The 15,337-nt window shown below is 32.5% G+C and overlaps 1 protein-coding gene across 1 annotated transcript; it reads right to left on the bottom strand.

Moving 5' to 3' along the window:
• Positions 1 to 2,200: 2,200 nt before the first annotated feature.
• Positions 2,201 to 14,141, bottom strand: LOC137924952 (thioredoxin-related transmembrane protein 1-like). The gene is made up of 7 exons (XM_068768369.1): positions 13,990 to 14,141; positions 9,048 to 9,215; positions 7,980 to 8,154; positions 7,214 to 7,315; positions 5,797 to 5,919; positions 4,791 to 4,868; positions 2,201 to 3,173 (listed from the first exon to the last, which is right to left on the bottom strand). Exons 1-7 carry the CDS (start codon positions 14,139 to 14,141, stop codon positions 3,084 to 3,086), a joined length of 888 nt encoding a protein of 295 aa, XP_068624470.1. The 3' UTR covers positions 2,201 to 3,083.
• Between the last annotated feature and the right edge of the window lie 1,196 nt (positions 14,142 to 15,337).

Genomic DNA, 15,337 nt, shown 5'->3' with positions numbered 1-15,337 from the left:
TTTTCTCACATTTCCCTTTGCTACTGGCTTGATACACCTTAACATATAGAGCATTTAAAGTTATTTCTCATAAACACTTCTATTTATTATATAAACACAAAAATAGACTAGTTAAATTAGCTAGTAAAAAGCTAGGTGTTCCAGTATTTTATCAGCTAATTTAAAATAGTCAGGCTTACTGCTTACTCTGTAATCAAGCACAGGTCAGAACGTCTGTGGAACAATGCTCCTTTATCTTTGGGATGGCTCCGCCAAAAACCAGCTCTAAGCTTTTTATTCGGTAGAACGGTATTCTGTTCGACTTAAGGATGATAACCAGTTACTTTTTAATAAACGTAAACGTCGCCGGCGAGTATTTTGTCAATTTTTGTCAGCATTCAATTTTTTTAAGTTTGCCCAGGTCTCTTTAGGGTCGGAGTAAATACGTCATCGTCGCTTTCCATCAAACGCGACAAACCGTTAAAAAATTTCGCGACGAATTTAAAATACGCGTACTTTTAATGATATTTCAACGCAGGAACTTACTCGATCGTCAATCCAGTGAAATATCCGTAGTTAGTGGTTAACTATCAAACGTCAAATCTAAAACAAAATGGCTGTCATTATATTTTGGCGGGAAAAATTTGAGACATGATTTCACGACATTTACTCTACAATATGCTCCAAATGCCTCAAAGGCTCACCAGTGACCAGACATATGTATAAAAATCTTTTTTTTTATTTCATTACATAAAATTAAACGTTATATAAACAATTAATTACAAAATGCAGTTAATACGCAACCGTTGATAATCTCAGTAAGTACGTAGCAGTTACGATGTCAGTAACACGTGGAATGCGAACACAGACAAATAGAAACCGTCAACACATCTCACCGTCTCCGGGGCAGCCTTCGAACTGAAAACATTAAGGACTCTCAGTTCATCGCACCCGGGACCACTATAATTAAACAAGTGCTGTTTGGTGCTATAAAACGTAATAAGCAAACGACACAAATAATTTTTATAAGGGTTAAGTTGTTAACTTTAATATGATTTTGATGATACGCCATCATTTCAGCCGTAGGTCATCCATTACTGGACATAGCCCTATTTTAAGATTTCCAATAGAACCGGTCTTTTAATGAGTGCAATTGTCCACATGTTGGCAGAGGTCCCACGCTACGCTTGCTGGCTCATTGTTTTCACATCTACTCTTCGTAAGGAATGATTTAGATTATAAAAGTTTAGTATAATTTTGATAATACGCCATCTCCATTTATCTTTTCAGTTGTACGTCCACTATTCAGCGTCTTCCGACGAACTTCACAAGTTTCTCTTGTCCACCTGTGGGTCCAACCCAGGCTTAACAGTATGTGGACTCCACCTTAATTTTACTTAGTCTTTAAAGTTCATTAACACTTCAATCTCCTCGCCTAGATTCTTGTCTTTAACTCAGCAAAAACTTCTTTAAACATTTCCGGTAAGTGAGTGGTTACTTCTTGTATCAAACATATGATATGGATCCCGATACATTCTGTTGTGTCAGCTTGCATCCACTGTCTAACCACTTTAATAAATTCCTCTATTCTTCTTGTCGTAAACATTCCTCTGCTATGCTTTATGGTATGAACAGTTTCTTCTATGCCTGTCCCTAGAAGTAGAAGTCGATAATCCAGAAGATTTAAACGATTTAAGAATTACGTTAAGCGCTATGTTGATCAGGGTAGCAGCTGGCCAGATTAGAACGTTGGAGGTTTATACCCTAAGGCAGACCAAAGCAAAAGATGTTTGAATATAAAAAAATCAGGAACTTTCATCGAACGCAAGTGATAGAGCTACTTTACAATACACTTAAAAGCTCCTTTAGAAGCTTCGGTCCGACTTATTTTTAATATTTTTAATGGATTTGAAGGTTGTTGTGCTCTTAGATAGCTCAGACAAACACTCCATGGAGTAATATAAAGCCCGAAGAATTAAAGATGTCCGAAAGATCAGAACATGTCTTGACTCATTGCTATTTTATCCTTTATCTTAGTATTGAACCGTTAACCTATAATATAATAATTTCTGCCCTCTTATACAGGCATTTATATAACAAGCTTGTGATCGATAGACAAATCAATAGTTACATGGAAGATTTTAAGTTAAATTAAAATTTATCTCTAAAACAATAATAATTTTATCAATATTTAGATAAATATAATAAAAAAACTGCTATATCTACTGCATAGTCTTCCATGCATCCTTTAAGATATAATACTATGTATATATAATTTAATATAACCAGAAAAAATACATATACAGGATAGATATATTAAATTGTTATTTTAAATATAAACATGTAAGTTTGTGCGTAACTGCGCCATTCCTACTCTTCGACTAAAATAACAAAATATTTTTATAAAAAGCCAGTCTTGTGAAACAATATAAATACATACTATGTTCGATTTACATAAACTATACACCATAAATACAGAAAGAATTATTGTACAGTATACAATATCCCAAAGTAAATTAATTCAGAAATAATAACGTAATGATAAGATAGTAAGAAAAGAGTGTTAAACTTCAAATTGCTATATATTTAAATTAATAACTATCTGTCTGTGCAGAGTGTACATATACAGGATGATTGAAAATAGATCTCACAGCTTTAGAGCTAGAAAAAGCCCAAAAAGCTATATATTCAAGCCTTTAACAACTATAACCAATTATAAAGCATATTCAAATTGCTAAAGCCAAGACGGCGTATCATCAAAACCTTTTAAAAATGCATCAGTTTGAGCATCCACTGGCCGCCGGTAGATGGCGCATGATGGCGATAGAAAGCGCTTAATCCATGAAAACGTTTGATTTGTACCATCCCTATGGATGTACGGTTTTCAAAGATATAATACAAACATTACACGATTAGATTTATATACCAATAATTGATTTAAATAATTTCGTATCCGAATGTAGGCAGCACTGTAGGGGCCATGCATAGATTACGAAACATCCCCTCCCCTTTCAAGTAAACCCGTTCCTTAGAACCCCCCATGCTAATTCCCGTGACGTAATGAATGCATGTCCCCCTGCGAACCGTGCGGTGATGTAGAGCAGTTAGTCCGCCTTCCGTGGCCGCCGTTTGCGCACCTCGCACGGTTTGTCGTCACCGGAGCCTTCTGCAGCAGGTTGTGCCTCTTCCTCGGTCTACCAATAAAATTTTATATGATACTAATTAGTAAAAGTGGTATTTTGGAAGGTAAATGTGCTATAAAAGCTTTGTTAACATCACTTATTAGATTTTATTGATTTGACCAATTTCCTTATTAAGGAAGGACGTGTAACAACTATTCGAAGAAATTCTATAAGTAGTTTTATCCCGCGAGATGAAATTTTGGTACAAGAACTATGTCGCGTATTATGAAAGATGACTTATGACATGCTTATTTTTTAATTGGTGAATTAAAAAGAATAAGGTGGTAAAATCAAAACAAGCACTTATGGGACATGCACAGGGCGATTATAATTTTATTTACTTTTGAGGTTTTTGTATATTGAGCCATATTTTACATAACTGTATTTATGCTAAAAGCTCTAAAGAAACTTTCCAATTAGTCAACAGAGTACAATGTGTTTGGTGGGGTGTTGACTATGGAGTGAGCAAGCTATATTTTTGTGAAAATTGCTTCAAAACTTTGATATCCAGATACCATATTTAGTTAGTAACAAGCCTTAACTTCCCTTTAACCTCTTTTCAGCAAAACTAGGTGCACGGTTATAAAGTTCGAACCACCTAATCTTAGTTAAAAACGAACATTCCAGACTTCATCAGAGCTGAAGGCTGGTCATCATCTACTGATATTAATCCACTGGTTTATGATTTATGGTCAATTTCACAGAGTAATGCTTATAATATTATACAATCCATATGACTGGCAGTGCAGAACTTTGTCATAGTGTGCTGCTATTAAAAGTTAGTCTCAAAGTTTAAAGGACTGTACAGTATTCAACGGAGACAACTACAAATAAGCTTTATACATGTTTAATGGTTTTATATCAATGTATTAAACTAACATACTGTTATAGTAGTAAATGTTATATACAACATTTTTTTTAAACAATACTTAGGATCCTGTAGAATCAGTTCTCACCAGGGTTCTAGCTTAGACTCAAGGGAAACCACTCGCTGTGGAAACAACTATTTTATATTAGGCTGGTTACTATGTAACTAATTTATTATTTAATTAAAAACCTTATTTTTATTTTAAAATATTCAAGAATAAACCCAGGCGAGATCATTGTTATGCAAAGTAGTGCCTTATATGGTAACGACCAGCACGTTTAGGTAGGCTCCGCGCCTGTGCTAGCAGGCTGTCGTCATCAGTGACCTTCCGAGCGCCACGGTGACTGCACGCTAGTTGGTCGACAATTTCCCGCACTTTGCACGTAGCTTATTATTAAGTTTTTTTTAAGCTTTCCTTTCTCTATTTGCTGTACTTGCTGTTTAGACTCTTCGCCGCTAATTCTTTTGTGCTGTTTAGTGTGTTGTATCATACTTGTTTGGACCGATTCCCGGTAGGACATCACACCACAATAGACTCCATTAAGAGTCCAAAGTCCCAAAATCGACTCATATAAAAACCAGTCCCCAAATAATGAATCTTAACTACTTTTGTATAGTTATTGTAATATTTTATATCGTGCTTACAAGATGTTAATAAAGAAATACTTCAACTTAAAAATTGTAATATGGGAAAGACCAACTGTAACAGTAGCTGTCACCTTTTCTGGTCTTCACAATTAGCAACTACAGGAGACACTTACGTCACTAGGCGAGTTCTTCTCCGCATCGCTGTTCTGCGAGTGTTCGGCGTCGTCCACAATGTCATCATTGATCAGCTCCTGCAATTGCACCCAATAAGTCAATATTTTACATTCAAAATATTTTTTTAAGTACCATTATTCAAAAAATAACATGTTTATACGCCTAGCCCGAAAATCGCGGTATGAGCAGTCTTGCACTGCCCACATTCAGCGACTGACCTTGACTATGCTATTGCCATATCTATCAACTCTTGGTCGCAATTCAAGTATTTTAACTTGAATTTTTGGATAATACAGGTTGGAAATGAATCACTATTATTATAAAAGTGATGACAATAAACCTAGCTTAGTTTGCTGTGAACTCTTATACCAGGACAAGTTTAAAATCCTCCGCATCTTCATTTTACATTCCAGTTATGTTTTAAGTTTTTATCTAAATCATCTCCACTGGTGTTTAATATTTAAAGAAATTCTTTGATATTAATTAACAACATTTGTGAAAGGGATCATGATGTTAAAAACGCCATAGGGTTTGTTACCTTTGCTATTATCAGATTAAGAGACTAAGAATATTTGAGTCTTTATTTCAAGTTTAAGTATGTTATTATAGAAGAGTCCAATTCTAGTTTCTAATATATTGATCTTTTGTCATTTTCCTTTTGTCCATACAGTCTTGGCCAATAATATTAGACACATCCCATAACACATGTGTATCATGCACTTATTGTAAAAATTACTTATTTGTTCAATAAAATTATATTTTGACCCATCCAATTAAAATCCAATATCTATTATTGGATTTTAGGGATACATTAAACATCTGTCATGTAAAATGTGAAAAAACAATGTTTTTGGAAAAGGTATATGTTGTTTGTTACTCTTGTTTTGACTCCCGTGGATACAATACAATACATGTTGAGTGTTGTTGTACACTTGTAAATACTATCATTCATTCAAATTTGAATGATATGAACAAATGAATATTCTACATGTAATTGACCGCTACCTGCTCATCATCAGACTTGTTGGGCTCCTTCTGCGCCTTGCGCCTATCAGCTTCTGCCAAGCTCACCGTCACCTTGCCAGGCCCACGAGGCGGGTATAGAAAGTCGATCACACACACCATCAGCTGCAACACAAAAAATTCATTTCAGATGAAGAGGGTATAGATTCTTTATATATCTCCTCCAATAGAAAAATAAGCGGCCTGTTTACAGTATTTTCTGACTATATTAACAAAGCCTTCTGTCCACCATATAGATAGGTGACTTGCTCTGCGCTAACCAATATATTTTAACTATATATTCATAAGCATATTATATAACTTGTTCCTATGATTATGATACGATACGGAAATTAATACTATACATAATTATTAAAGCGTATCTTTAGTGTATAAACTAAGCCTAACTTGCAAGTTATATATATTACATTAAACCACTATTAAATTTTAAACGTCTTTATAAATAATGGAATTTGAATAACACTGCTTTACAGGTGTCTGTAAAAGTCATTTTCCAGATAACATCACAATTAATGTTATTTGCTGCCGTTTTAATATATCTGAGAAGTATTAATTGATGTCATTAACTTTAATTTGTTTTCATATATATGATAATAGTTAGGAATATATTGCCTTATATATTGTACTTTTTATATTTTATTTTGCATTGTGTACTTTGGAAATGGCAATTACAATGGCTTTTACTTTATAACACCCATTTATAACAATTGTTTTGAAGTCTATTTCATTTCGCATCTAAGTCTCGTAAGGAAGTATTCGAAGTATTCGATTTATAAGAAGTGGTCTACTGATAATTCTGTTAGTAGATTTAATGAGAGTTATTTTGACTACTTAGACGTCTCTTAATTAATATATAGTTTTTAACACAGACACGTAAACACCCACACTCAATGAGAGAGAACGCACACCCATTTATACACGCACGCAAGCACGCATAGAGACACACAAACATACAGACAGACAAACCCGTGTATACAGAAGCACGCACGCGCATACACACCCAGAGAGAGAGGGAAAGGGAAGAAGAGAGAGACACGTGTACGTACACACGCACGCATGCGCGCGCACACACATACATACCCGTGTATACACGCACACTCTAACTTATATAGTATAACAATCATTGTAGCCATAGAATATCCACTTGAATATATACCTCCCCCATAGATTTCCCATACCATAGTAGTGCATAACCTTCTAGACTGCTATATTTTAAATTGTATTTTATTATTACTGTGTATTTTATATTGCTTTTACTAATAGACACATAACATTTTATGGTAAAGGACTGTTGTAATATAAATGTTTTATTACTTTCAGAGGCCGGACTGCAGTCATATGCTTAATTTTGTTTTAAATAACAGTCATTACTATTATAAAGTTATTCAGATTAACTCACCAATCCCAGCAGTGCACCGATGAAAATGGTGACCAGGGCGAAGATAAGATATGAGCCCCATGTGGGCAAACCATATGTCTCCATCAGCATGTTGTGCACACTCTAAACAAATAAAATACGCCATTAGTCTCTTTTCTAGGTTAAAATCATATTAATAAATATTATTTTCAGTTATTTATGAATTTAACTCTATGTGTAAGTTTGTAGGATGTTTCATTTTATACTGGTGCTTATCGAGACTGTTTTTACTATTTTAGTCGGGAATTGCATATACAAGATGATTGATTAAAGGTGCAAAATCTTTTAATAATAAATGTATAGGTCATTTGTCAACTAAAAGTTTTTACACTTATTTCCAATCACCCTATATATTGGATCAGTCCAAAAACATGTTACAATAATTTATTTCTTCATTTGCATTGCAACACGTCGATAACTTCTGAAAGGACAAAATCTCCAGGAACATATAGTAAACAATGATTAATTTTAATATACTGTAATCTGAATTTTAAAAACATTTTTTCTTATTATATTATCATTATACTCTATATTATTTATGAAACCAATGATTTTGGATAGAGTGTAAATATATTAATTCACAGCAAAGAGGTACACATTGACACCTTCAAGGTTTTTATATCAATTTCTAAACACCTTAATGTGAATGTTTCATTTTATAATGCATTGATGTAACAAAAAATTAAGATTTTGTATTCCAAAATAACAACTATGTGTACTTTACTTGATCTGTTACGTCATTACTTACCCGCAATGCTTGGCTGAGTTTAAAGAAATGAGCAACAAGACTCATCTGAACCGAGTCAGGTGACTTCCAAGCGGAGATCGGCTCTGTGTTCTTCCACTTTTGCTGCTGTACGTAGCTCAGCATTGCTTCCACGTTGCGCGGCCCCTTGTACTGTCTGAACTCACCATCCTTGACACTGAGGATATACACATTTTACTTACTATGTAACTGGATGCTACTGTCATTTTGTTAAATAAGTATTCTGCTTTGAGATTGCTCGAGAGGATTGAATTGTCTTGATCCATTGCTTTTAATGATTTGTATGTTACTATAATTATTTCTGCCATAGAGCCATCTACTATAGATTTCTAATAGGTCAGGTTGTCTTATGCACATTGCAGAAAGAGTTTACTGAATTTCAATATTTTCGATGATAAAGTATTTTTCTATAATTAATGTTCCTAATTAAATTAACCAATGATAGTCTTGGTTTGAAAAGTTCCTAGGCAACAATGAACCAAAACACGTGGTATGCCCACCACTAGGTGAACCGATGACATATAGACAATCACAAAAAGTTGCTGGAAGGGGGCAATGTAAGACCTGAGAGATTTGGGAGAAGCATATGCCTTGCAGTGGACGTTTATGGGCTGACATGATGAAGGTGATGATGACATAACACGTTCTCTGCCAACACGGTCAGTGCTGACTGAGAGTGAAGTTTCCTTTCAGGCCTATTAAAAATCATAAATCTATTTAAAATTTTTCTAAATTGTTTTTTTGCTTATATACTTTTATCCTTTACTTAAATGTTACTTGGTTATAACAAAAGTCAACTTGTACCATTATTTATGGAAATAATTAACACCAGTCAGCATCAGCATTGACCGACACGGCCTGGACATAAAACTGCGTTTTTTTTTCGCCATAGAACGTGTTAATATTGAAATCCCTTTTTTATAAAGCACAGTGGCATATTTTGGTAATGGTAAGTGATATAATTCACTCATAAAAATACTATTGGAAAAGATTTTGTATTGCAAACTCCTACAGTTATATTACAAGCTTGATGACGATGATGAAACTCACTGGAATATAGTAGGCAGAGCTGTGACGACGAATCGGCCGCTCAAGCCTGGTGACTTGGTGACATCCACTGCTGCGGTGTTCATATCCAGCGACTTGCGGATGGCGCGATCCGTGAGCTCCTTCCAGGTCGGTGCCAGCGCGTTGCAAGCCGGACACCATGGCGCATAGCTGAACAAATAACAAATTTCAATTATCTGCTACACAATCATATATCATGTGGAGGTTTTGTTCACACAATTCCTTTTTTACATGGTTGATTTGTTCCTTGGAAAAGGATGTATAAAATACAAGTGTCATAGGGTAAATAAAAAATTTAATTATATATTATATTATATATTAGTATCAGGGGGACCAGAAAGTAATATCATACTTTACAGAAAAATCGATAGATTTTTACTGCTTCAGCATTGAAAATATGTATACTAGGTTGCAAAAGGTTGTTGATAACAAAGGTGAATAAATTATTGATAAGTAATAAAAACTTGTTAAAAATGTAGTCCTGTGAATATAACTTAAGAAAGCGACATTACTTACTGGTCCCCTTAATACATAGTATTTATAAAAAAAATTTTAATAGGTACAAAACCTAAAAATTCAAATTGATATTACAAATAAAAATACATTTTTCAACTATTCATCGCTACTCTATAACAACTGTGCACAGTCATTACAACTGGAATATATATGCTTTCATCTACAGATATAACAGATGTCTAACACCTCTGTATAAGATTGAAGAACTTCATGTTCCCACAACTGTATTTTGTTGCATTGATAAGTTTCTGTAAGCGCTGTCATTAGAATGAAAACCTTTTTAATGGGATTATTCCTGTTACACTAAAAATTCATATAAAAAGGGTATTTATTTTAACAGGTGAACTACGCTATAAAAATCATTTTAAAAAAGAATGTGAAAAGAGTTAAGCATATTTGCAAATAAATGGATAGATATATTGAAGGAAGCAGAATTGACACGACATTTCTCACCATGTTTCTTAATTTTAATAAAAAATAGGATATACAATTATATAGTAGTAGTATTATATAATAGTAGAAATAGTTTATACACTGACAAGTTGTAGGGAGAATTAAGTCAATAACAGATTTCTTAGAATAATTTATTAACACAAATGTTAATTGTTCTTTTATGTTGTTTTTCTTTAATTTATAAATAGAAAACATAATACTGTTCCTCGCCTGTATAACAAGTAAATATTGGTGCTTTTAGAAACAAACATTATTAAGAACAATTCTTAGGCCAGTCCCTACCTGTGCACAAGCCTATATGGTTTATCGCCTCACTTCCCATACACATTTTATTCAATATAAAATTACTGTCCATTGTAAACAATTTCTTCCTATAATAAGTTAACATGCAGCTTCATATTAGAAACATTCTAATTAAACAGTTTATATGAAACAAAAAAGAACTCAGTTTCTAAAACCAAATCTCATTTGCATTAAGAAAAATCTAGTGAATTTCAAACAAAATTTTCTGTTTATTTTCGTCCTTAGAGTAGAATACTCAAGGATATGTCAGAATGATTTCCAGACAAGACATATTCCTATTTCCAAGAACATTGAATCATAGAACATAAGTTTACTGGGAAACATATATACTAAAAACAACTAAGGTAAACAAGTTGCATGAACTACACAAATAAATAACTAGTATTTGCGTTTTTCTAAATTTCTATGTGGTAAGACTTAAAACCTGCTGAAGAAGTAAGGCCTATAAAGAGCAAACATTAGCTCATTCTCCAGAGAAGAGTCTAGTCTAGTGCTTTCCAACCTTTTTTCTGCTAAATTCCACTTCATCCTTTCCATAATTCTTACACCCCCCACTATGTAACAAACATAATGTTTATATTAACCCCTTTAATGCTGAGAGCCTATATCGGCTACTGCTGCACTGTCAAAAAGTGACAGACCTGCATATCAGCCCGCGCCTCGTAGTGCTTTACTTTTCACATTATGAGAGAATTCTCTCAAAATAAATTTTTGTTTTAACTCTGTGGATGACTACTTTTTCTATTGAACTTACCAAAATGAAACCATGTACCTTCGAGTTATTTTTAAATTTTGTTATGTAATATTGTTTATCTTGTTACAAAACACATTGGAAATGCAAAGTATATCCCTTCATCATAATTGATCCATATAAAATTATGATGAAAAAATAAATTATCTAAAAAGCAAATGCATGTAAGAGAGAACTTCTATTATTTTTATGAACTATTATACTCCTGTTATTTACATAATTTTAAATGAGTAGAGAAAGAAGTAACTAGTGTCATTGATTTGTTGTCTATTTCATATTTAGTACAATGCTTTTTGAATCATGTAAATATTGTTTCTCGTTTGGTTTTTATGAGCATTTTCCCAAACCCTAGTATAACTGGAATTCGGCCCGTTATTCTTGCATAGGCACCTCTTTTTCGCTCGGAACTAAAAGGGTTAAAATTGAATAAAGTCCACTTTCAAATTGCCTACCTATGAGGCGTGGGCTCCATGTTGGGAAACCCTTCTCTAGACAGTAAAGGTGATTGCCAATGTATTGCCAGGAACCATCCTGAAACCACACGGTTGTCAGCCCGGGTACCATTCCTGTTTGCATTACAATGTAATTGACATCATACCATACAGGTACTGGGGCCATCAATGAATCCATGAAATGCTGAGAACTTTGAATAATTGCTCCTTCTTTGGCTTTGGACTCAACACTGAAGCCATGAAAAATTCCAGTTCACACATCCAATAGGTAATGGTAGTGTCCCATTGTGTAATTGCAATTATTTACATATCACAAAGAAAAAGATAAAATATTTTTATTCAACATAGGAACTTTTAACAGAACTCTTATCAATTAAAAAATTATTATCTATTTATTTTTTTAATCTATTTTATTTGTGACTCTAATCTCTTTTGTAAGGCGCTATAGTTGTGGAGACTACACATCTTTTAATAAAGTTTAATGCAAATTAACATTAGTTATTTGAATTTAAAACAAAGCTTACAGTGTATAAATTCACACTTGCCCAAGTTTGAGTAAACAAAATTTATCATTATAGATAGGAAGGTCAGTGAAGTAAAATAATTCTTACATCACATCTGACTCATTATCATTTAGTTGCAGTTTGACATGCACAAGGTCAACTAGACAATTCATTGCAAATTAGTTTGTTTTTATAGAATTAATGCCTCTGTTTTATGTATGACAATTTGCAAAGGACAGATATTATTGGCTTGAAAAAAAAAAAAAAACAATACTGAGTGGCCTTGTGATGGCTACATCCAATGGTGGTTTGTTTTAAGAAATATTATTTAAACCTTACACTGAGACCTCTAGGCTTGTCTATGACATGGTTATAATCACCTAGCAGCGCACCTTCAGAGATGAGAAATTAATATTTTCATGGGATTGACATGTCATTGAACACAATATAAAAAAAGAAATTTTTATATTACTTAGAGAATCAATAATACAACCTCCCTGCACTTTCTATTCTGGCCATTTGAAGTTCTCATTGAAAAACAAAGAATTCTTAAAAAATAAATTGTACAGTTGAATATAAACAACTTTGCATCAAGTATGCATATATGTAATGCATAGTAAAAAGTGTAAAACATACATAATATACATAATTTTTTAAGTGAGGGTTGTATATGCCTCATGCAGCCTGAATGGGAAATCTTTATAATTACAATGGCATGGAACCTGTTAAGTAATTTCACACTCTATGATATTATTATAATAAACTCTCATGTAATGCTCTGAATTATCAAGAAATAAATTTTGAAGTTAATGGAAAGTGTGAGATTAAATTGCTCTAACTACAGTATTTAATACAGACAGATATTAATGTGACCATAAAACAAAATAATAACTGTTTCTGTAGACTCTCACAGCTATATATACAATACAAGAGTACTATTATAGAGGAAGTATATTTGAATTTAGTTTCTCTTAAATTTGGATCTTGATTTTCTTCTAAGACATAAGTGATGACTATAAGCAATTCAAAGTGAATATGTAAAGAAGTTAATTATTAATAGGTGTAAAAGCTATAAAGGGTGAATTTATAGCTTATTAGTCAGCAAATGATTACATACACTCACTACTTTTGGTCATATATAAAGATTAACATATGTCAAGAGCCAAATTTTGATGGAGGTTCCATATCAGGCTACATGGAGAATATCACAATACATACAACAGTAAGTATGAATTTACATTGACAAATAAAACCCCTTTTAGAAATCAAACTTAAATTGTATGACCAAGTATAAAGTCTTTGAATTGTCTTTTAAAATTGATTGTTTTCTTGGAAAAGGCATGTGACGAAATCTTTATTACTACTATATAACTGCAATATTATTTATTTTAAATTTATAAGAATTTCTTTATTTTCCATTTTCATTCATTACCTAACTTCTTAGTTTTAAAAACGAATGATTCTGACCCTAAAATCGTTTACGTTTGTTTTGTTTTATATGTTTTATTATAATAGTAATGGAACAGTTATTTGTTTTTGATAAATATTCAAAAACATCTTAAAATACATGAATATATTTTCTGGTCTATTAACAAAAAGCTATTTTCTCGGATAATACCTTTTTCATTTCCAGGCTGTGATTTAAATAATGTTTTAGAAATCGTGAACTGCGCCTACGATAGACGGATGCGTCATGGATACAAAACGGTTCTTTTGAGACCCTAGCGGCCTTGTAATGGTTATTGAACTCAAGGCATTTCACGACCCACGGAAGCCACACATTAAAGCCTAATTTTTAACTTCCAACTCATTTCTATCGAAAAATGTAAAATTCTTGTTATTTTTTATGCTGTTAGAAAAAAGCAAAACATTAAAAAGAGACAGTGACACGTTTTTAAAAATACGTCGAAATTTGCCGGTGCCCTTTTATTGAAGAAAAAACTTACAATTCCACCATCCATTCGCCATTGAGGATTTTTCTCCAATTATCTTCATCTAATTCACTAGTTGCACTAACGATATTTGTAAAACAACATATTGTTATACAGAAATAAATGAAAAAATTTAACACTTGCGGTGACTTGTTAACGCGCGCCATGTCTGATTTTGATGTAATGTTTCCAACTCAAAAGTATAAAATAATTTAGAATTATTTTTTTTAATTAGTATATTTTTTAAAATCCGAGTTTGTTTTATTTTTAACGAAAGTATTCTTTAATTTTAAGACTTTTGAGCTCAATCATTTTATAAATTTTAACTGAAAATAATTTTTATCTACGTAAAATCACTAGAAAAATGGTTTTGTATTTTCATCATAGATGGCAGTATTAATAAAGTTGTAATGATTTATTTCATTAACATTCTGGTAGATGACACTAGTAACTAAAAGTTCATTAAACATTGTAATGGTCCATTATAAAAATATGCAACATTTTTGCAACAGTTTAATATGTAATATCTATATATTATTAAACTGAATTGAATGAAGTGTCTAAAAACTGATCCAATGTCATTATATTTGTCTTCTTAAAATATTTGTTCAAAGAAATATCATTTCCCAAATTATATCGGAGAGCAATATTCCTCAATTGTTTTTTTTTTCAATAATTTGGCTGACATCCTCCCACAAATCTTTAACTCAACTCGCTTTTTTCTGACATTAGTTGTACATTTTCTTGTTTTAAGTTTCTTTGATTGCAATTATATATGCTTAATAATTAGTAGTTTAACTTGCAACGATATATAAAGTGCATTATTTGGTTAATATTAGTTACAGTATACTACTATATTTTAAAGTAGATGACATAATTATGAAATTTAGTAAAAAGTTAAATACATATTTTTTTGGTAATCGAATTAATTTAGTTTCACCTGTCGTAAATTTCACCTGCTTTTTTCAAGGTTCATACGTGACGTCGCCACAGATTATAAAAACAGTAAACGAAGTAAAAAATATTTCCAGAAATCCTAAATGAGAAAAAAAATTTAATTTTTATTACGTGAATTATTTTTAAAAATCATGATTACATATTTTTAAGCATAAGTATTCAGTGTATAGTGGTAGCCCAGTGCGACAGGGAGCTGTAACTTGCAATTGTAGGTCGCGAGCTTATTTGCCAAGAGACAATCTTATAATTCACTCACACTTTATGCATTATTTATATGAGATTGCCACTGTCCATAAACAAATTTCTAGAGGATTGGCAGTAGCGCCCTCTGCGTACCATAATACCACACTGCGATCACAAACCTGCCTGCCAAGCATGGCGAGCATGGAATATTCCCATAGATATC

Source organism: Battus philenor, unplaced genomic scaffold (genome assembly GCF_028537555.1).
Source record: "Battus philenor isolate CCGP_79_NKW_IND1 unplaced genomic scaffold, ilBatPhil1.0.hap1 SCAF_25, whole genome shotgun sequence".
Classification (NCBI taxonomy): Eukaryota; Metazoa; Arthropoda; class Insecta; order Lepidoptera; family Papilionidae; genus Battus; species Battus philenor.
Note: the sequence above shows the minus strand (reverse complement) of the source record. Positions and strands in the feature narration are given on the sequence as shown.